This window comes from Moschus berezovskii, chromosome 27 (genome assembly GCF_049115385.1).
Source record: "Moschus berezovskii isolate FMDL1 chromosome 27, NW_MosBer_1.0, whole genome shotgun sequence".
NCBI lineage: Eukaryota > Metazoa > Chordata > Mammalia > Artiodactyla > Moschidae > Moschus > Moschus berezovskii.
In genome coordinates, this window is record NC_142486.1 from 15,369,095 (window position 1) to 15,392,207 (window position 23,113).

General features: G+C 45.2%; 1 protein-coding gene and 1 non-coding gene across 3 annotated transcripts in view; both read right to left on the bottom strand.

Annotated features, from left to right (window-relative positions):
• SRCAP (Snf2 related CREBBP activator protein) overlaps positions 1 to 23,113 on the bottom strand; it is a 30,559-nt gene that overhangs the window by 3,102 nt on the left and 4,344 nt on the right. For both annotated transcript variants that reach the window (XM_055409872.2, XM_088833252.1), the window contains exons 5-32: positions 21,459 to 21,644; positions 21,081 to 21,221; positions 20,082 to 20,304; positions 19,689 to 19,966; positions 18,961 to 19,051; positions 18,731 to 18,820; positions 18,057 to 18,245; positions 17,640 to 17,968; positions 17,359 to 17,536; positions 16,349 to 16,485; positions 15,940 to 16,109; positions 15,618 to 15,810; positions 13,981 to 14,117; positions 13,706 to 13,892; positions 12,511 to 12,680; positions 11,875 to 12,140; positions 11,374 to 11,661; positions 10,669 to 10,833; positions 9,721 to 9,987; positions 7,880 to 9,387; positions 4,744 to 5,009; positions 4,405 to 4,607; positions 2,501 to 2,670; positions 2,146 to 2,342; positions 1,935 to 2,049; positions 1,607 to 1,726; positions 333 to 527; positions 97 to 180 (exon numbers count right to left, since the gene is read on the bottom strand). In XM_055409872.2, coding sequence (XP_055265847.2) covers positions 97 to 180; positions 333 to 527; positions 1,607 to 1,726; positions 1,935 to 2,049; positions 2,146 to 2,342; positions 2,501 to 2,670; positions 4,405 to 4,607; positions 4,744 to 5,009; positions 7,880 to 9,387; positions 9,721 to 9,987; positions 10,669 to 10,833; positions 11,374 to 11,661; positions 11,875 to 12,140; positions 12,511 to 12,680; positions 13,706 to 13,892; positions 13,981 to 14,117; positions 15,618 to 15,810; positions 15,940 to 16,109; positions 16,349 to 16,485; positions 17,359 to 17,536; positions 17,640 to 17,968; positions 18,057 to 18,245; positions 18,731 to 18,820; positions 18,961 to 19,051; positions 19,689 to 19,966; positions 20,082 to 20,304; positions 21,081 to 21,221; positions 21,459 to 21,644 — 6,543 coding nt within the window. The remainder of the gene's footprint in view (positions 1 to 96; positions 181 to 332; positions 528 to 1,606; positions 1,727 to 1,934; positions 2,050 to 2,145; positions 2,343 to 2,500; positions 2,671 to 4,404; positions 4,608 to 4,743; positions 5,010 to 7,879; positions 9,388 to 9,720; positions 9,988 to 10,668; positions 10,834 to 11,373; positions 11,662 to 11,874; positions 12,141 to 12,510; positions 12,681 to 13,705; positions 13,893 to 13,980; positions 14,118 to 15,617; positions 15,811 to 15,939; positions 16,110 to 16,348; positions 16,486 to 17,358; positions 17,537 to 17,639; positions 17,969 to 18,056; positions 18,246 to 18,730; positions 18,821 to 18,960; positions 19,052 to 19,688; positions 19,967 to 20,081; positions 20,305 to 21,080; positions 21,222 to 21,458; positions 21,645 to 23,113) is intronic.
• Positions 19,135 to 19,265, bottom strand: LOC129545862 (small nucleolar RNA SNORA30/SNORA37 family). The gene has a single exon (XR_008683786.1). It is a non-coding gene; the product is annotated as a small nucleolar RNA SNORA30/SNORA37 family (small nucleolar RNA).

The following is a 23,113-nucleotide window of genomic DNA, read 5'->3' on the forward strand; positions in this document are numbered from 1 at the left end:
CAGCCCAAGGACTGGTCAGAGGGAGGCAAGCAGCACGTAGAGTAGGTGGAAAGCAGTCTCTTTCCACTTCTATCCCCACCCTCAAGAAATACTCACTTCTGCCTGCTTGAGTTCCTCTCGGCTCACCTCCTCCAGGGAGGCTTCCAGGAATTTCATGGCATAGCGCTCAATGGGGGTCAGCTATGGGAAAGAACAGTGGTGATGAAAATAGCAACCTGGTGCCCAGGGCCCATCATTCATGATTATTTTCACCAGAGAAGACAAACAGTCACAGAGTCCAGAGGAAGGGGCTATGGAGGGTAAGGCTGAGAACTAGTGGATCCAACACCAACCTGTTCTACAAGAGCAGCAATTTCCTGCTCAGCCCGGGACATTTCCTCATCTTCAGCCCCAGGCCGACCAGCCTCCTCTCCCTCACCAGCAGGAAACCCATCATTCTCATTGAATTCTGCAAGCTCAGCCACCTGCTCAGCCTTGGCCTGGGTGGCTGCACGAATATCCTCTTCATCCTCTGCTCGACACAATGCCTACAAGGGCATGGGGAAGAAACACCACGAGAAGTTCTTTCTTTACATCCTGTGATTTGATTCTGGCAAATGTCTGAGGCCAGATTTACACCAAAGCAGATTTACACCATAACTCAACTCCCTTCTGGGCCATCCAAATTACCAAAGCAACACAGTGGTCCATATAGGATAGAACAGATTCAACCAGGAGTTCCACCAGGGACAAAATAACTGTTTCTGAGACCTTTAGTTCTACTTACTTTCCATTCAAGTCAGCCTCATATTTTTTAAAAGCAGTATTTTTTTTAATACAAAATAACCCACAATTCTTTTTTGCACTGAGATGCCTCAGGACAACAGATCTGATCATTCCCCTGAGATGAATATCGAGAGATCACACCAAAGTAACTGAGGGAAGTAGCCTAGAGCATGAGAGGAATGCACTTGGTAGGGAAAATTTTCTCCATGATAATCCACACCTGTAGTTTCTAAACATCGTGTCTACTTTCAAAAAACTACAAATGCCCAGACCTCACCCTTAAAAAACATGATTTAAGTAGAAAGACTGTGAAACAGGGCCCAGGAATCAATCTTTTTCAAAATCTTCCAAATGATTCTAGTATGCATTAATGTTTGGAAAAAGAGTTTTACACCATATACAAAGCACTTCTTAATCTGCTATGCCATTTAACCCTCAATTACTTCCTTCTAATTTAGCATTTCAGAAAAGTGGGAATTGAGGCTCAGAGGATTAAATGGATGTATCTTAACAGACACTATCAAGAAGCACTACTGGAATTCAAACCTAGAACCGTGGTTCTATCTATGAAATCAGGTGAATCAATAAGCAATCTACTCACAAGTGTCGAAGGTGAACTGTAATCTGGGAAGCAGCAGAAATAGTTCTTTCCCCTTGGACAAACTCAAGAGACTGAAAGATGACACACACTATAACCATTAGCTCTACTCTACAGACTGTCCACTCTTTTTTTTTGCAGGGTAGATCTCAGTTCCCTGACCAGGTATGGAACTTCTGCAGTGGAAATGCAGAGTCTTAACCACTGGACTGCCAGGGAAGTCACTGCCCACTCTTTTTTCACCTGCTCCAGGATATGGGTCTGCTTGCTGGCCACAGTCTCCTCCTCATCGTCAGGGGCAGAGGGTACAGATGAGCCAGATGGCTCCTCCAGAGGCATATCAAACAGCTCTCGGATGGTCTGCTTTGGAAAGAACATACACAGAGTGTCAGAGCCAAAGGAATGTTGGCCTCAGGTCTATAGCTATGAAGCTGGTAGCTATCAGTGGTATCAGAATCATCACTGGTTGAAAAGGCAGGTATGTGGGGGTCAAAGCATCCTTTCTAATAAGCAGCAGTAATTCCCATAAGCATAGCAGCTCTCTCCTACACAGACTGGAAGATCTTAGTACCTGTTTAAAATAGGCTGTGGTGAAGTTGCCTCCCTCAATAGCCATATCTCCCAACATTCTCTTCTGATTTGCCTTTTTTAGGATGTTCTCTTCCACTGTCCGTTCACTGATAAGCCTAGGCGGGTGATGAAGGACATGTATAAACAGTCAAATACATCAATAAAACCCTATTAGCAAAGGAAAAGTAAGGTAAGGGGAGACAAGGCAACACCTATATATGTGGACATCTCGGGTCTGGCCAATTCGGTGACAGCGATCCTGGGCCTGAGCATCCATGGTAGGATTCCAGTCGCTGTCATAAAAAACAACAGTGTCTGCCCCCGTCAGGTTCACGCCCACACCCCCACTCCGAGTTGAAAGGATGAAGCAGAATATGCGTTTGTCTGCATTGAATCGTTCCATCAAGGCCTAGAGGAAAAAGGGAAAAAAAAAAAAAGAACAGTATTGGGAGACATATCTCCAAAAACAAACCAAGGCTTAGTGGGAACCCCTCATGAGACTCTTGAGCCCTAGAAAAGGAGACTGAGCTGAGGCGAGCCTCTAAGGGTTGCAGGTGCCTGGGTTACCTGTCTCTGTTCAACTCTAGTCGACCCATCCAGACGCAAGTAGAGGTGGCCATGGTAGGTGAGAAACTGCTCCAATACATCCAGCATTCGGGTCATCTGGGTGAAAATGAGCACCCGGTGGCCCTCTGCCTTGAGCTGTCGCAACAGCACTGCCAATGTTTGCAACTTTCCTGAAGAGATATGAAGGGGTACAGGGAACGAGCTATACGCTGGAGTGAGGAGAACACTTAGCACTGGAAGCTTATGTACTTGAGAGATAAATGTTTTACGCCAGGGTTTTGGTTAACCCAGAGGATCAAAACTATTTAACATGTATTTTCTTCCCTTAAGAGTTCTTCCTCTTAAGTCTGCTCTTGTCTTGGACCTGTCTTCAGTCTAGGGGAAGGGTAATACAGACCCTCGGGGTAAAAAAAGAAATCCTTAGTGGTGTATGAGCAAGAGACCTTCAAGTACTACACTGAGTTATACCAGCTGAAACACAAAAAAGCAGTTCACAAGATAACAAATCCGTTGATGTCATGAGCTCACAGGGATGGAAGGTCACTAAGATCAGACCACAGAGGCAGGATCTTATGAGGTTATCTAGTTCAACCTACCATCAAACACAAAATAACTTCTGTAACATTTCTGATTCAATCAGTTTAAACACTTTCAACAAAGACTTTCATTTCACCTATTCTGAGTGGTTTCAAATGCTATAAAATTACACTAAAATAGCAATTGAATACTTATTATTAAAAATTCTGCTGCCTTTCTTCTGTTCTAATACATTGACGAAATCTCCAAATTTTATGTTACTGTAGGAGTATCTGTACAGAGCTGCAGCAGAAACTATTCACTATTATCATTCATGATTAACAGAACCCAACTAATCCTGTGAACACCTGGCAGAGATCTCTTGATGTCCAGGGAAGGCATGCCTCAAACCAACCCCAGAAGATGAATCATTATAAATAAGCCACAGTTCCTCTTTGACTTTCCTGTGTCAGTGATTACTCTAGGGATCGGCATATGGTATGGGGGAATGAATTCTGAATCAAAGTCAACTCAGTGGGCTTTTTTTCCCAGAAGAAAAAAGAGCCTTGCTAGGAGTATTTTGTCTCAACCCCTTGCTCTCTGCTTGGAGTACTGGTGTGCTCCCTGGAACATGATCTTAATACCATGAGGAAATAACCTTGAGAATAAAAAGATACAAGCTAAGGATGGTAGACAAAGTCTTGGGTCCTTGAAGACACCAGTAAACTGCTAAACCAGTTATATACCATCTTTCTCAGCATTTCTGACTTGGTAAACAATAAATGATTTTGAAGCCACCTTTGGTTGGTTTTATTACCTGCAGCCAAATTTCTTCTAAACAATAAGATTCTAACCAAAAGAAAAGAATCCTCATCCAAATACTTTCCCAAAATAAAATCTACTATTTAAAATTTTGGCCATGTGGCTTACAAAATCTTAGTTCCCTGACCGATTGAATATGCGCCCTTGGCAATAAAAGCCAAAAAAAGAAGAGTCCTAACCACTGAACCATCAGAGAATCCCCAAAAAATCTACTATTTACTATGCAGTCATGTACTAGCACACACCTTTCCCCATAAATATAAAAACTCCATGCTGTGCTATCTCATTTGCCATTGTATCCTAAATGATATACAATATAACAGATGGTCACAAAATAATCACTGAATAAATGAGTTAGCAAACACTTTCAATTTTCATCAAAGTCAAATTTACGAATGCCAAGAATCCATCATAAGGCCTACATTTCATCTCACCCATAAGCATAACCTAAAAGACTATCTAATGAAACCCATAGAAACTTAATGTATAGCATCCCTCTGATATAACCATCTTGAGACTAAGACAAGAAAAGAGATCAAGGGACCCTCACTGGCCAGTGAACTCACCACAATCATACTGGATGAGCCTCAAGTCAGGAAACTGGGTACGCATGTTACACACAATACGGTGCAGAGGACGAGCCCGAGGCCAGAGCTCACGAGCCAACTGCTCCTGGAAGGCTGCCTGACGTGGGGCCAGCCAAGGAGGTGGGTGGCAGGCATGCAAGGAAGGGGGAGGTGCCTCCACAGGAGGCATGACAAAGATGAACCTGTAAAAAGAAGCCAAGCTGTAGAAAATATGGAACTCTGAATGGCCCCAGAAGTCAGCACCTTTAACAGCCCTAACCACTATATCCACTCCGAGGCCCCAAGACCCACTTCCCATGAGCACTTAGCCCTGCCAACCTCTCAATGATTTCTGACAGCTGGTCTAGTCGTTGCTGGGGAAACAGTACAGCCTGGCGGGCAGCCTCGGTATAAGTCCAAAAGGTGGGGTGGCTGGGGCCAGGAGAACGAGGGCCGATGGGGCTGGCAACAGGTTGGGGCAGGGTACAGAAATCCAAGACTTCAGTCCCATACACGGGTGCCAGGGCCCCATGAGCCTCACTAAGTTGGAAAATCCGTTCCAGGCGTTCAGACCGCTGCCGCTTCCTCTTTTCCTCCAGAGAGTCCTAAAAACATAGAAAAAGTCATCAGCATCCTTACAGAAAACCCAGCAGTAACTGCCAGAAACATAATTTATGGAAACCTAAAGATTCACGAATATACTAATTTAACTTTCCCAAGTTGTCAATATGGGAATTATACTTTTCACTACATTGAATGAAATGACTTCTCTGAAAGAGAAAACTGATCTTCCCTGTATGCTACCAAAGCAGTCTGAATACTCAAAATTAAGATCCATATATTCGATCAACTTATAGAATGGATGATATGTGTGGATTTTCCCATAAAACACTTAACTCCAGAATACCCTAATTTATCTTCTTGTGGTAGATCCAAAGCAATGACTAAAATCCCTCCTCAAAGCACTGAGTAGGATGCAGGGACACTAACCAAATCCATGGCAGGTCTCTGTCAAAGGTTAGACTGGAATGGGGTGGGATGGGAACAGCTAACCAGACATCTAGGTGCCATCACCCTGAGAGAGAAAAGGGGAGGGGAGATTTTTCCCGGTGGCAGAAAAGCTGTATGATTCTGACCCAATCAGAATCTTTTGTGCTTCCAGTTTCACAGGCTATCAAGTCACCTAACTCTTGTAGCACTTATCACTCTTGGAAGTTTTACATGGCTATGATTCTTTAACATCTTCTATCCACTAAACTGTAAGCCCTATATGACACGAAAAATATCTGATCTTGCTCACCGTATTCATCTAATATTCAGCTTGTTATCTGGCACAAAGTAGGCTCTCAATAAATATCTGTTACTGGAATGAACAAATAATGAATAAGACTAGAATCTACAAGATGGTCCTGAAAAAAAGCAGTGTCCCAAATTTCCCTTCCTGACTGCTATCTTAAGCTTGACCTCTTGGCTTCTGGTGGTCTAAGTGAGGAAGGAAAGCATCCTAGGGGGAAAAATCATTAAGGCCAGTTCTCAACAGTAGTAGTAAAGGAAACAATATTTGCAAATCATCTATCTGAAAAAGGACTTGTATCCAAAATACATAAAGAAATCTTACATATCAGTAACAGAAAGAAACAAAATAACCCAATTATAAAAGGGAAAGGATCTGAATAGACATTTCTTCAAAGAAGAATATACAAATGGCTAACAACCTCTGAAAAGATGCTCAACATCATTAACCATTAATGCAAATCAAAACCACAAGGCACCACTTCAAACCCACTAGGATGGATATAATCGAAAAGACAGACAACAAGTTTTTGGCAAAGATGTAGAGAATCTCGAACCCCCACAAGTGCTAGGGAATGTAGAATGGTACAGCCACTTTGGAAAACAAGTTTGTCAATTCTTCAGTCAAACACAGTTACCATACCCCAGCAATTCCACTTCTAAAGTTACATCCAATATAAACGAAAACACATGAAAAGATACAAAATCTTATACATCAATGTTCATAGCAGCATTATTCATAACAGCCAAAAAGAAGAAACAAACCAAATGTCCCCCAATCAACTGATAAACAGATATATAAAATATGGTATACCCATACAATGGAATATTATTCAACAATTTTTTAAAAAAATGAAATACTGTTGTATATACACATGTAACTCAGTTATAGCATAACATGGATGAACCTCAAAAACAATAAGTGAAAGAAGTCAGTCACAAAAGACTATATATTATATGACTCAATAAGTAGGACATTAAGTAGGCTAGTGGCTATTTAGAGTTAGGAGAAGAGGAAAGGATGATAGCTAAGTGAGGGGTTTTCTTTACAGAACACGCAAATTGGTTCTAAAGTTGACCATGGTCACAGTTGCACAACTCTGTAAATATACTAAAAGTCAATAAATTGTATGGTTTAAATAGGTGAACTGTTATGGTATATGATTTATATCTCAAACTTCTTTAAAAAAGCGGCAAGAAGCTGCTACCTATTAATACTTGCAGAGCAATGAAAGTAAAACACAGATTATGGGGTTGCACCCTTGGGCTAGGATCCAGGCTTTCCTCTACTTCCAAAAGCCAGACCACCCTGGCAGCATTAGAGAAAGACCAAAGGTGGAGTCAGTGGCAGTGACGGAGGGTGGGGGACTGGGGCTGAGGCAAAGAATAAGCAGCAGCTCTATTACCAACAGGAGAAAAAGACAAGAGGACCTGGAAAGACTCCCTAGATCTTTCTCCTTATTAGGTCCTGGGTTACTTACTCTGTGTTGCAACTTTAACCTAACCAAACATACACAGAACTATATACATGACAGAAAAAAAATGGCTACCAGAAAGCTCATGAAGGGACAGAAAAAAGCTCTTTTTATTGTCCACTTAATCACCATGAGGGTAAAACACTACAGCAAGGCTCATGATCTTTAGGGAACTGTATTCCATGGTGTCCTTTATCCCTTACAAGTTCAAATATCGATGGTGATCAACTGAGAAAAATCTTCCTGTCTCTCAGACTGCCTCTTGTGCAGAAGAGAAAGCAGTAGAGTCAGCACATCTGTATTCTCACAAGTTGTGTAAATTTCAAAACATCATTTAATCAGCTAGTTTCATCTGTAAAATGGGGCAATTATATGTCAACACTAACTCAAGAGTAAACAAGAACCAGAGACCAAGTGTAACAAAAAAGCCTTGAACACATCAGTGATTAATAGTTTTAAAAGCACATTAGGTCCTCAACTATTCCTCTGTGAAAAGTAGGACCTGTATTATTATTCCCATTTTACAGATAAGAGTAAATGCCCAGGGGAGGGCTCTGTCCAGTGGCACTCAAGTATTAGGTCCAAAAAAAACAGGCTTTGTAATTTACCAAGATAAAAGTGACATTATTTTGTTCCATCCACGCTATAGCAATACTCCAAAAGAATTCAGTTTCCTGTCCCCTCTCCTTTGAGGCAGTAAAACTTACCAGATAGAAAGGGGAACGAGGTGGTGGTGGGGGCTGGCGTCGAGGTCGGGGACCACTGAACGAGGTAGCAGTGGAGGGAGGGCTGGGGGGACCAGAGCGTAATGTCAGTGTCTCGGGCTCATCCTTGGAAACAGGTAGCCGGGATACCATGGTGACAGGCAAGGGAGCGGCGCCAGATGCCGAAACCACAAGGGAAGATGCCTGGGAAGCTGGGCTCTGTGTTGAGGCTGGGGCCAACGCCAGAGTCTGAGCTGCTGCTGGGCCCAAGGTGGGCACCGGAACTTGGGCAGGGCTCAAAGTCAGTGTCTGCACTGAAGCTGGGGCCAGGAGTGAAGCAGATGATGATACTGGAGCCAAAGTCAGCGTGTGAGCTGGGGCTGGGCCCATCGGAGAAACTGGAGCCAGAGTGGGTGCTGGAGCCAAAGACAGCGTCTGAGATGGACCCAATGGTGGTCCTGGTGCCAAAGACAGTGTTTGGGCTGGAGCTGGTACTAAGGATGATGCTGGAGTCAATGACAATGTCTGAGCTGGAAAGGGACTTTGAGGGTTCCCAGTTCCCAAAGACAGTGTCTGAGATGGAGACGAGCCGCCAAGAGTGGATGCTAAAGCAGGGGGTAAAGCCAGTGTCTGCGTAGAAGCCGGACTCGGAAGAGGCGATGGAACTGGGGCTGGTACCATAGTTTGAGCTGATGATGGAGCCAATGCAGCAGGTGGGACTGGCCCCAAAGAGGAGGCTGAGGCTAAAGGTGTTCCTGGAGTAGAAGATGAAGCCAGAACTGGAACCGAAGTCTGCGATGAAGCCAGGACAGAAGTAGGACCTGGTGATGGAGCCAGGACTGGAAGAGGAGCCAGAGGAGGAGCTGGAGAAGGAGCCAGGATTGCTGTCTGTGGAGCCACCATGGGAGCCAGAGAGGTGGCCAGAGCCTGAGATGCAGTAGGTGCTGGAGCCAAAAGGGAAGCCTGAGCTGGAGCTGGATTTGGTGTTGCCTGAAAAGGATTGGCCAGAGCAGAAGCTGGCACCAGCACGGGTGAACATGCTGGGGCCACGGCTGAGTTCAACCCTGGAACATGTGAAGAGGCCGGAGCCAACAATAGAGGGTGACCAGGTGCCTGAGATGGGGACAGGGATGGAGTTGAGGCCAAACCTAGAGTCAAGGCTGACGCTGAGGGAGAAGCCCCAACTGGTGCCAAAGAAGGAGGTCCAGGGGCTGCTGAGACAACAGGTGCCAGTGTTGGAGTCACATTAGTCAAAAGAGTTGGGCCCGAAGCCGAGACAGGCAAGGGGGCTGAGATGGGAATGGTGAGTGGAGCTGAGGCTGGGGAAGGAAGCGTTGTGGAGACAGAGATGGGGAGTGAAGATGACACCGGAACTGAGACTGCAGAAGACACAGGACTAGCAAGGGGAGAGGAGTTGGGAACTGGCACTGGAGAAGAGGCTGGTCCAGGGAGTGAGGATGGCACAGGGAGAGGAGAAGAGATGGTCAAGGGAGCAGCTCCGGGTGCTGAAGCTGTGGAGAGAGAGGATAAGTTAGCCCCCACATTCTTCTCTTGCTCCTTCTATTATCCAGTCCCACCCATTCCCCTACTCCCAAGGTTCACCTTTTCCCAGCAGACCTTCACTCCCACACTACAAGGTCAAAGATTCAAGGAATCGAACAATTTAACATTTCTTTTCCTTCCAGATTCCAACCAATGTATCTTAGAATCAGACAAGGGCTCAGCAGGGGCCACTGCAAACCAGTATACTGATAATGAAAGCGTCTACTGTGACTTAGATACCCTCTGGGCCAACCTATCTCCATCCCCAGCAAAGATTTCTGGCATCAGCCACCTTGACTCACCACTGACTTCAGGCGAAGGACTGTGGACCAGCTTGAGAAGTGGCCTCACGAGAGTGGATGTGGGTATGGGGGCCCGGGCAGTACCCAGATTAGGTGTGGGTAGACGGCCAGGGGGCAAAGTGGGACGTGGAGTCAACACAGCTGGAAGCCCAGAGCTTGGAGGCCGGGGTGCTGGGGCCAACGGAGGAACAGGAGTCAGTCCATCCCGAGGGGCCTGTCTCACTACAATCTTCACCACGCCTGTATTATTCACCATGGTTGGTGGCACTGCAAGAGGAAGCTACATTGAGGGGAAGGTAGAAAAGAAACAAGAAACCCAAAGGATGGAAGAAGTCCAAGGGCAGGAGAGGGTAGCAGACAGATATCAGAGTTACTGGCAAGGGAAAACAACACTGGGGGAAGGCTAGACAGACAGTAGCCCAGGGCATGCCTGGAAGGACCAAGGCCAGCAAGGGCTAAGTAAGTAGGAAGGCCAGAAGCCTCACCCTGGTGAGCAGCAAGCGGAAGGCTGAGGCCAGTGGGGGCAGGGGTGGTGCTGGGGGTCGAAGAAGGCAGCACAGAGACAGGGGTGGGGCCAGGGGTCGGGGCCACGGCCTGGATGAGGGCCACATGGGCAGGCTGGCTGATGAGGTGGTGCTGCCCCCCTGCTGACACCAGGTGCACCACATTCCCTGGGTTAAGGGAAGAGAGAAAGAGAGAAAGAAGCAGCTATCAGCCGGGGGAGGGCAGAGGCAGGGGCAAGAGAAGAGAGAAAGAACAGAAAGGGAGTAACGTCTCCAGAATAACCTCCTACCTATCTTGATCTAAATGACCCTTCAACCATTCCCTTTGGCCACACCCACCAAAAGCTAGGGGGAAAAAACATAAAGGCTGACATCTGGAAAGAGCCACAAAAACAAAGGGACAAGGAAGAGGAAAAAGGCAGGACAGGGGGTGGGTTTTACCTACTTTGCAGCGGGCGGGGCTGCCCCACAGCAAGCTGGCGCACCTGGGCACCAGTCAAAGTCAGCTTGTTGCCCTGGATTTGGAAGGTGAGAGGTTTGCTTCCCCCTGTACTAGCCACTGGACGTTGTGTAAGTGAGGCCAACTGCCCGATGCTGACCACTTCACCTGCTACAAATAAAGAACAGGCTTAATGTACATGGGGCTCACTCTGCTCAACATCATTTCACACATCTCCATGAGGTACAAGTCTCCAGTTTCTCCAACCTGTCCCCCACTCAATTCACCATGTTCTAAGAACCTCAGCCTCCACCTACAGCCTCTGAGCTTTTGACATGCTGCCACTTCCAATCCTGCTTGTTTACTCTGCAATCTCCTTTACATCCTCTAAAAGCCTTCGACCAACCTGAGCTCATCACTCACACACACACACCTGCCCACTATGCTGCCCTTTGACCCCAAATAATTATCTACTATTAGGCTGAACTATTTACTTATCTATGGGTCACCTCCCCAACTAGAGACTGTGAACTACTTCAGGGTTCTTACTTGATTATGAATTATCAGTGGCTGGCAAAATATCTAATATGTTAGCTACCTAGACTCTGACACACGCCTGGCCCCCAGCTTTTCTTCTCTTGCTCCATGGCACACAGACAGGCCTTCCTCCCAGCTCAAGTCCTTTACCCTCACAGAGCCCTGGGGACTTACAGGGCAGGCGAGCTTGCATATCGGGAGACAGGATGAGGCGCTGTGGTGCAGGAGTAGGAGCTGGCGCTGCCGTAGTGGGAGCAGTGACCGTGGTGGTGGAGGTGGTGGTGACAGCAGCATTCGGAAAGGTATAGCCTGGTGGCACTGTAAGCGGCTTCAACAGGTTGGAGGAGCCTGGTGGTGGGGCAGGGCTCAGGCGAACAGGGGCAGGTGGGGCTGGCTTCAAGGACAGGGTTGGTGTGGGAGGCCGTGAGGTCCCACTTAAGACCCCCAGAGGGGATGGTAACACTGTAAACACAAAGCGAATGCCTGTCAGATATAACTTGACCAATTAAGCTTTAGCCTGCTCCTAGACACCTCCACACAAAATCCCTCATAGCCCATCAAATACTACACCCGTCTCCAACCCAGCTCCTCAAACACTAAATTTCATTACTTCTCCCCCAATCCGAACAATCTGCCTAAAGTACCCCCCAGCATCCTGGCTCCCTTGCAACTCACCCTGGGGGAGAGGCCCACTGTTTGGCTGCAATGGGGGCAAAAGAACAGGGCCAGGAGGCCGGGATGCTGGAATAAGTGGGGGCCCAGAAGGCGAGGCTGACACCATCAGTGGTGCTGGCAACACTGGGGGGGTTGGGCCAGGGGTGGGCTGGGCTGAGAGTTCAGGGCCTGGAGGGGGTCGGACTGGGACAGGGCCCAGGGGGGTCCGTGGACTGTTCACAACCACCACTGTTCGGCCTTCTTGCTTGGGCACTGGCTGCAGCATCCTATGAGGAAAAAAAAAGGGGATGGGTAGGGAAGGAGGGAGAATAAGGAATAGGAAAAGAAATAAATAAGGAAGATGAGGCAGAAAAACCGGCAGATTATAAAAGCAAAACAGGGAAAGGTAAGACCCAAAGGAGAAAGAGAGAAAGAAATCTGACAACCAAAAGGCACTAAGCAGAGGGAGGAGGAAAAACAATCAGTGACAAACACAAGGGCCTCTCCCAGGACCATCTTCTAGTTATTCTCTCCCCCATTTTTCATCCATCCATATAAACAGTCGAGCCTAGCCTCCAACTTTCCACCCCAATCCCCCCAGCCAGTTGTAGCCACTTTTTTTCTAGGAACCCATCCCTTGTTCCTCAGCCTTGGTACCTGTTGACTTTCATCTTGACTGGCTTGGGCCGGGGTGGGGGGTCAGGAGCAGTAGCCACTTCCAGCAGAACCCGACGGGAAAGGCGGTACTGGGGTAGAAATGTGTCAGCCTCATATCTAGAGACACGACCCTCCAGGCCAATGAGGTCAAACCGACCCATGTCTATCCGCTGACATAAGAAGGAATACAAAAGCACAGTGTCAAAGGAGCAATGATTTGGCAACGATTTGGAAACTTGGCAACTCTTTCTTGGATATCATACCAGACAGCAAAAGCAAAGACCTGATAAACTGGACTGCACCAAAGGACACTATTAACAAAGTGAAAAGGCAACCTATAGAATGGGACCAAAATTACCGTATTTGCAAATCATGTGTCTGATAAGAGCCTAACGTCCAGAACACACAAAGTCCTACAACACAACAAAATAACACCGTGCATAAATGTGAACATACACAAACATACACACAAACATATGTACAAAGGAATATTACCCAACTTTAGAAAGGAAGGAAATTCTAACACATGCTTGAAGATTTTCTACTAAGTGAAATATGCCAGCAACAAAAGGACAAATAGCTTATGATTCCACAAAACATATGAAATACTAGAATAGTAAATATACAGTGACAGAAAGTAGAATGGTGACTGCCAGGTGCTGGGACTAGAGGAAGAATGAGAAGTTATAATTTAATGAATATGGAGTTTCAGTTTAAGAAGATGAAAAAATTTCTGAAGATGGATGATAGTGATGGCTGTACAACTATGTGAATCCATTAATGAAATTGCACCATATGCTTAGAAAAGGTTAAAATGGTAAAACTTTTTCTGTGTATTCTACTGTAATAAAAACAAAAATCTGGGGGGGAAGTGGCCAAAAAGAGGGAAGGAGCAGGAAAACACAGTAATATTTAAGTATTAAATATTATGCAAAGCACTTCTAAAAAATACTAACACAATTCTCCCACACATACTGCAGAATAGGCCTTACAGCCCCAATTTTGAAAGGCAAGCAAACTCAGGGTTAAAAGTTAATAGTTACCTTGCCCAAAGTGACACCATTATTAGAAAACAATGAAGCTGGAAAAGTGCTGAGGTGACAGGGGAAGTAAGGATGCTAAAGGTCAGACTCCAGGCTAAAGAAAAGAGGTGCAGGGTTGGGTAGGGCCAATAATCTTGGGGACAACTGCTCACCTGGAGAGGGTGGACATCAGTGGCCCTTAGCACCAGAGAGGCGGTGCTGAAACAGATGCCTGGAGTGATGAAGGGGGAGGTAACAGGTCGAGGATCAAACAGGTTTGGATGATTGCAGACTTTTCGCAGCTGCATCAGAATGTTGATGACGCTCATGAAATGGCCTGTGGCTAGTGTCTCCTTAGTTCTGAGAGAAAGGAGAAATAAATGGGGCATCTTAGTCATCACCTCTACTCCAATCTGGGGTACCAGGCCCACCCTCAGTCCTTCCTTACGTGGTCTGGGCCATGAAATCATCATAGAGACAGCGCTGGCGCTTGGAGAGCCGGCAGCGGATAACATGCTCATACTTTTTAGGCATCTGCTTCTCAACATCCACCTTAACTCGGCGCAGCAAAAAAGGCCGCAAAACCTAAAAGCAAATAAGCAGGAAGCTGACAGGAGAAGAGCGGGCACTGTGTCCCAGCTGAACCCTCTCCCTGGGTCTTAGCCTGATGACCAGCAGAGCGCTGGCTTAGCCCATTAGTAAACATCCATGCAGCCATGCAGCAAGCGGGAACCAACCACACAAAGATGAGTCAAATATAAGGTCTCCTCTCAAGAAACTTACTATAATGAAAGAAACAGACATAAGGATGATAATCACAAGATACGTGACAAAGGAAGCACCAAGGACAGAGCAACTAACTACGTAGAAGGGATGAGTCAAACTATGTTCCAAAGGAGTAACTGTAAATTCACAAGATTATGAAAGTAATCCAGCCGAGAAGCTGAGAACAAATCTGTGACACTGACAGAAGCATAGAAAACAAAAGGCAAATCGGAGATCTCAGGAGGTAAAATCTGACTAGGATATAGTCATCAAGTTGACACGGAAGAAGTTCACAGAGAGATGAAAAGAAGTGAAGAGTGAGTGTCACTAAACCTAGTGTGGTAACCATTTCATGATGTATATACGTCAAATCATTAGGTTGTACAGCTTAAACTTATACAGTGCTGTATGTCAATTATAACTCAATAAAACAGGAATAATTTTTGAAATATTCCAAGATTTTAAAAAGGAGCAAGTATAGTTAAGGAAAAACTTAATGGTTTTTTGATTTACCAAAATAATGATATGACTGACCAAAATGGAATAGAAATAACAGGCTATAAAGCTTAAGATATTTGGCTTACAATAGAGTGAGTTCAAGAGGAACTTTCAGGCAGGGAGGCAAGAACTACCCGAGCAAGGGGCAGGGTGGTGAGCCCTGGGGGCCAAGGAGAGAGGGAAATCCCTCTTGCACTCCAAAAATATCAGACTAATGGCACCAAGCTGAGATGGAAACATTTATATTTTTCTGTACAAAAATGTCCACGAGACAGGGATCATCAAAGGGGTTTGGGGCAGATAACAAAAATACAAATTTAAAAAAAGAAGAATTTTCAATTAAAAACATCATTAGAAATTTAAATATAGGTGGAGTGGTCTAGATAGTCAAGGAATTATGAATATGAGAAGGAGATAAGTAAATTGAGAGACCAAAAAAAATCTGAAGATCAGAATGCTTAGAAGTGTTATTTAAAAGCTGGACATTAGACAAAGGGAGAAGAGCCAGAAAAGACCAAAAAAGAAAAAGGGAACAAAAATATCAAGTTGTGATAAGTCATGTAAAGAGAAATCCAAGCCAGAAACTGTTCAGCATTATTCTACTCAAGGAATAAAAAGAGAAATGCGACCATTAAAAAAAAACAAGCACAATGATGACTAAGAAGAAGTCACTCAATCTGGCCATGGGTTAGACACTGGAACACTACAGCCTGACAACAGTATATTCAGCCCAGCACTGCCTTCCCTCTCCCTAAGGGTTTTCCGGCTGTTTACCTTAGTTCATTATTCCCCACACCCTCAACAAACTGGTATAGACACTACCTTGTGAAGGCGCTTGACTAGACCTTCATTGTACTCTTGGCTGCCCTCAATCATGCCAGTTAGGGGGTTAGAGAACCATTCTTTGAACTCGCGATGAGACTGGAAGACATGGGGCATCAAAAAGTGCATCAAGGACCACAGTTCCATGAGGCTGTTTTGCAAGGGGGTTCCTGTCAGGAGCAGGCGCCTCTGGCTGCAAAGAGGAAAATGGAATGAGAAGGAGGATGGTCAGCAAAACATCCTCCAAGCATCCACCTTCCAAGCATCCCACCTTTCAGGACAAGTCTACTCTCCCACAAATCCCAGACATCTCCATCTTCACCTGTTGAAGTTGAGCAATGACTGCCAGCGCTGTGACTTGAAGTTCTTGATGTTCTGAGCCTCATCCAATATAAGATAGCGCCAGTTCTTGCGGCGGAAGGCCTGGTGGTCCTGCAGCACCAGCTTGTAAGATGTGATACACACATGGAAGGCATTGGGCTTGGTCCAGCCCTGTAGTATCAAGAGAAAGTAGCAGAAAATAGGGTGAAAAGAACGAACAAAAAGAAGACATCCTAAGGTCTTCAAGGGACAGCAGTCAGGTTGGGAGAAAAGTCCGAGGAGCACAATAGGGTAACAGAAAAGGAAGGTAAAGAAGTTCATTTGAGGAAAGGACCTAAAAGTATAGGAGGCATCAACAGTGGAGGGGAGGCATCAACAGTGGAGGGGAGTCATCACACGGGGGAGCAAACCTGCCGCTTGAGCTTCCTCTCTTTCTGGGCTCCATAGTAAGTAAGGATTTTAAAGCTGGGGCACCAACGTTTCAGCTCCATCTCCCAGTTCAACATCACGCTGGTGGGGACAATGATCAAATGGGGACCCCAGTTACCTGTTTAGCAAAAGAATTAAGAGATGTACAGCACAGTGATTGCAGTTAATAACACTGTACTGCCAAGAGATTAGATCTTAAAAGTGCTCATCGCAAGAAAAACCAAAATGTTTTGTAACTATGTATGATGATGGATGTTAACTAGTCTTACTACGATTGTCATTTTACACTGTATATGCATATTGAATCATTATGTTGTACACCTGAAACTAATATAATGTTATGTTAATTACACCTCATTAAAATATAAATATTTGAAGAAATTTGGGGCAAAGGAATTTTTTAAATGATGAAAGATGGTTAAGAAATATAAACTTTGGAGTTCTGGTTCTCACATATAAACTGTGAACATTCTGTCCCAATGTCCCTTCCTAAGAATCACAGCACCATAATATAAATAAACCCACTTACAAAACAGAAACAGACTCAGACACAAAAAACAAAATTATGGTTACCAAAAGGGAAAGAGGAGGAGTGATAAATTAGGAGTATGGGATTAACAGATATGCACTAGTACAAGTAAAACAGATTAAAAGGATTTACTATACAGCACAGGGAATTACATTCAATGTCTTATGATAACCTCCTAAAAGGAAAAGCATCTGAAAAAGAATTATGTATATATGTATAACCAAATCACTTTGCTGTACACCTGAAAGTAACACAAAATTGTAAATCAACTAAATCAAACTTGAGGGAGAAAATAAAAAAGAATCCCAGTGCCCACACTGACCTCTCTATACAATTACTGATTAGATTCAATAAAGCTACTTAGCAGCAAGAGGGTTTCATGGTGCTGCAGCTGAAGTCATTAAATGAGCTTCCCAGGAAATTGGCCAGGGAGACCAAAGAAGAAGGGCCCTGCCTAATTACCTTTCTCACAGGCCAAGTGGGCAAGCAGGGAAATGGTCTGGATGGTCTTGCCTAACCCCATCTCATCAGCAAGAATGCCATTAAGCTTCTTCTCATACATAGTAACCAACCAGTCCAGTCCAATGTGTTGGTACTCTCGAAGCTGGCCCCGCAGGAGCAAGGGGATGGGTGTCTTCACCTGGGAAGGAGGAAGAGAGGTATCACAACGGAACTGAAGCATCTGTCACTGAGAAATAGGAAAGTGAAGATTCGAGAAAGCAGACGCTTGAGCCTGGATATACCTGGGTAGTGGCCAAGGTATAACCCTTGGGCTGGAGACTTTCAGCTGCTGCAGCGATGTCAGTAATTTCTTTCTTAGGGCCTAGAGTGGTAGTGGGCCCTGGGGTGGGAGGTCCACTGCCCCCATCTGCCTCACTCTGCTCTTCATCCCGGGCAAGCAAGTACTCCACCCCAAAGTCATCATCTTCCTCCTCTTCCTCATCTGCTTGGCTCGGTGACTGGGACTCCTCAGATTCCTCAGACTCCGATTCCTCTGATTCTGAACTCTCACTTGTTTCTTCCTCTTCAGAATGTTCCTCATCCTCATCCTCACTCTGTTCCTCAGCAGAGTCTAAAGCACAAAACCAAGGCTGTGTTCACCATACCTGCTCCTCCAGTACCTGCCCTTCCCAGCTCGTCCCTCATGACCACACATTCACCTGACTGACTGCTACTATCCTCCTGAGGAGCCTCTTCAGCTTCTGTGGCCCCCTCTGGTTCACAGTCAGAGCTGTTAGCCTCAACTTCATCCTCATCTTCCTCTTCACTACTCCCAGAACCTGGGGCAGAGGCATCAGACGCATAGGCTCCTGCATACTGCTGCAATAACTCCTCCATAGACAGCTCACCTAGAAGAGAAGTGAACGGAAAGCCTTTAGGTGCTTCATGGGGAAAAACAGGTCTGAGTGGCGCTAGTTCATTTTACCTCAGGCTCTGCAGACACTGCTAGGCCCAGGTCAGAGGGGAGGCAAAAGAGTTTACTTTCAGCACCAGCTACTTTCAGCTAAGCCCCTTAACATGGGCCAGAACCGTGGATGGCACTGCCTTCATTGGAAGGAGGGTATCAATCTGATGAACCTCCCCTTTAAGGTTCAGGTTAAACAAGGCCATTATCATATTCCCGTAGTTCTTCCCTTCAGTTGCTCTCACATCACTATGTTCAAATTTCCATCATAACCAGTCATAATTTTCTATTTATAGCTATTCACTTATAAATCTGCCTGTCATTAGATCTAGAGTTCCTCCAGGAGGGATAAAAGTGTCTTATTCATCTCTTTATCTCTGGCATTCTGCAGAGAAAGACCAAGTGGATTAGTAAAACATCTGGTATCACCTTCTCGAGCCAACTCGCTCAGTTCCATGGCATGATCCACCTCCCCTTCCAACTGCTCTTCAGCTGCTATGGTATCCTCTTCATCCTCCGCTAGGAAAGAGAATGAAACAAGATCAAGTGGGACAGAAGCTCAGGTCATACAATCCAAGTAGAAGAGGTGAAAAAGCCTGAAACGTCAGGTTTAGATGATTCAAGGGGTAAGAAGCAACAGGACTGAGAACAGGTCTGACCTTCATCCTCGTTGGCAGTAAACTCTTCATCATCCTCATCTGGATGCCAAGGCTGTTTGTTGCGCTGTGTGACAGAGGGTGGGGGCTTTACCTGTATGGCAGAGGATAAGAAAGGAGAAAGCCTATGGTTAGAGCAAGAGAAAGACCCAACACTGAGTAAGATGTCAGAATATGCTCTGTCCCATTGACTGACAGTTGCCACTGACACAGTCCCAGGGCAAAGACATCATCAAGGGTTTTCAATTTTAGCACCAGCTACCAAATCCTGGCCCCACGGTCTGGGGGAGGACCTGTGAAAGTGCTAGAAAAGAAAGACAGCCCCCAACAACAACCCCATGCACTCAGACACATGGTAAAACAGAGCTTAGGTCCAAAAGAGACTTCAAGGTTACCATTCCAGCTCCAAACCAGCGAGTGAGTATTAGCGACATTTCATAGAAGTGACAAGGGCCAAAGGTATGTTTTTCAAGGTCACACAGCAATCCAAAGAGTGCAATATATTCTTCCGCACATCAGAAATATGCCCATCTCAGGCTGTAACTTGCCCAAACCCAGATTCTTTCCTATCCACCCTCAAATGAGAGCCCAACTGCTCAGACCAGAGAGAACTCCTGAAAACCACAATGAACCTTACAGACCAGAAGAGAGACCTTACAGACCAGGAGAGCCTTTTGAGGCTCTCCCGTTGCACCTACTCTGAATCCACCTTCTATCCCCTTCTGCCATACCTTCAACACCTGAGAGGGTTCTTCTTCACCCCCTTCCTCAGGACCATCTCGGGTGTCACTCTCATGAGATGAGGGCGTTCCTGAGGGGCTGGAAGGCCCTCCTAGCAGCTGAGGGGGGAGGGAGCGGAGCAGCTCTTCCAGTGGCAGCTCTCCCTCACGACGAAGCAGCTCAATCTCACGCCTCCGGGTCTCTGCATCATTGCCTTCCTGCTGTTCTTCAACCTCAATCGTCTCCTCGTCATCCTCTTCCTCCTCCTCTTGGGGTTGGAAGTCCCCATCTATAGCAGGAGAACAAGGTCACAAAGTCCACGGGGCCCTGCAAGCCACAGGGTGGGTTTTCAGCTCTGGAAAGGGTACATGAGGAAGAGTAACAGAGCTAAAGAGGACACACACCTTCATCATCCATCCGGGAACCTGGCGGTGGAGGACTAGAGGCAGTCGAGGAAGAGCCAAGGCAAGGGGAAGAACCAGCCTTGCTGGAGGCTAGCGGCTGGTTGAGGCTCTGCGACAGAAGGTCTGAGTACTTCTCAGTTTGCCCCACGATGAAGTCCAGGTGCAGGTCCAGGGCTTTTTTCCTCTTTTCCTCAAGCCGTGACTGTTGCTTGAATTGCACCACCTGCCACAAACAGGAAATGGAGGAGTCACCAAAATAATCTTTTACTCTGTCCTATTACTCAATATTTAGAGAAGCCTCCTGTATGCTAGGCCCTGGCTTTTCAGGAGGGAAGAGCTAAATGACCTTAAGGATGCTTCCGAGGAAAGCAGAAAAGAAGTACAGGAGAGAGAAGAGCCACCTTAGTCTCAGGCAATGGGGAAAAACTTACAAATGTATCTGGAGCTGAATCATAAACATTAAGTAGGTGTTCCCTAAGTGGAAATGAGGAGAAAGGCATTCCCAGCAGCAGAAAAACCATGTATAAGTGGCCACGGATATACAAAACAATGTTTGAAGTGGAAAGGAAAGGAATTGGCAAGATACACGAATGAAAATATAGACAGAAGCCAGATAATACTTAAGAAACAATTGCAACTTAACATTGATATATGGGAGCAATTCAATTAATGACAACTTAAATGTTATTTAGGCAGCTAAATGGCACAGACAGGTTTTAGAAAAAGCATGCTGGATGCTCTCTGCAAAGGACAGACGGCCTAGAGAAGTCAAAAAGTCCTATTAACAATCACCAAAGGCAGGGCCCATATTTTTCCACTGTAATTCTCTCTCTCATAGCACTCAATGCTTGAAAGGTCCAACACACAACAGAACTGTCATTAGCGCTGCAGGAAATCCTAATTATCTATTCTCTCAAAAAGAATTTCTGATCATTCCTTTTACCATGCTGCCCACCATTAAACCCAAAGCATTTCCCTTTCCCAATCTCTGCTGCCTACCTTCTCCACATTGCTCCAAAACTGCCTAACATCCTTGGCCATGGCAGAGGCGATTCGGCGCAGTTTGGCCTGCTCCTCCCTCCGGGCCCGTTCCTCTTTCTGCCGCTGCTCTTCGTGGTGCCGGATCACCATTCGCACCACCTGTGGGAATGAAGTGAAAACACTCCAAGGCCAGACTCTTGGCCTCTCCCCAAGTCAAGAGCAGAGAGAAAAATCAAAGCCAAGAATCTAGTGGAGTCAGAGCTTGCCTCTTGAGACTAGAGGCATTTGTAAGCACCCTACACTATTATGTTTGGGTCCCTTCCAACCAACCTAACCATCAAGGAAAAGCAACCCTGAAACAAAAATGGAAGGTAGAAGGCCCAGATGAAGACATACCTTACGGGCAACACCCCGCTTCCAACGGCGTTCCTGAGCAAAGTCAGCAGAGAGCCACTGCATCTCCTCACACAGATAGTCCCAGTGGCCCTTGGGGCGGGGAGGTTCGGGCACTTTAGGCAGCCTCTTCAGTGACCAGAAACCCTCCTTCCGCAGCTCAGCAATTCGAGTCTCAATCTCAGCCTCCTAACAAGGGAGAGTTAGATCAATCAAGTTACTAGACATATACTTCATCTCATGATCGTGGCTGAATCCTTGGGCTATGACTACATATAGGCACTGACTGGACTGAGTATTATATGCTTGTCTTGAGTCAACATTATCAATACCAGCTCCAAGAGTTGATGTTATATGCTCTTCAGGTGACTAAAAAAAAATTTCAGAAAGATAAAGTGATTTACTTGAGACAACACAGATAGGAAATGATAAGGACTGAGAATTAAAAATAGGTCCAATGACTCCAAACACCAGATTTCATGCTCTGTTAATTCACACTTCACACTTTATGAATATAGGCAAGACTTGGGAAAACAAAACCCAAGGGGAGCTTCCCAGAGAACTGGGGAGACCAAGCTTCCTTACTAACTCTAGCTACAAGGGATTTTCATGGCTGGCAAATTCTTACACAAGAGTAACCATAATTATAAATATGCTATAAGTCCAACTGACACAATTCCGTTTTTTAAAAACATTATTTTATTTTGTAGAGATTACGACAAAATTATACACAAAAAGATTAACAGTGATTTAGTGTAACAAAATTATGACACTTTCTACACTGATTGTATCCCCTAAGGAAAATGAAAGCACTAAGTTTTTATTTAATAGAAATGACTTAGGACAACTCAGGACAACCGTCCTCATTATTTTTGTCCTCTCCTGACAAAAGTTAAAGCAAAGGAACTAAGAGCCATAAATGAGACAGGGAATTAAATGGCCTGATGGTCACCAAGGAAACACCAAGAAAGACATGCATATTAGACCACCAACTCTCAAAGCTGAGCATGCATCAGAATCATCTGTATTGCTTTTAAGAGTACTGGACCCCATACCTAGTGTTTTAAATGGGTAGGAAGAAAAGAGGTGTGAAGAATTTGCATTTCTAATAAGTTCCCAGGTAATAAAGCTGATATTGCTGGCCCAGAGATCACATTTACCTCTGCTAAGTATAACAGAGACTATAGGAGACGATTAAAGAGTAGAAACTAGTAAATTTTAGAAACCAGCTAAATTTTTTTTAGCTTACAAAAAGCACTTTCATGTCTATTTTCTCCTTCAACTTAACTCCTCTTTCTAAAATTAAAAAAAAATTTAATTACTTTTATTTATTTACTTGGCTGCACTGGGTCTCAGTTGCCACATGCAGGATCTTTTTTTTTTTTTTTTTTTAAATTTTTATTTATTTTTTTTTTTTTTCACATGCAGGATCTTTAGTTGTGCTATGTGGGATCTAGTTCCCCGAGCAGGGATCGAACTTGGGCCCCCCACACTGGGAGTGTGGAGTCTTTTTTTAAAATTTGGCTATGCAGCATATTGGAACTAAGTTCCCTGACCAGGGATCACCCCGTGCACTGGAAGCTTGGAGTCTGAACCACTGGATCACCAGAGAAGTGCCAACTTAAACTTTTACGTAGCCCATTGGCTATTCAGTTCAG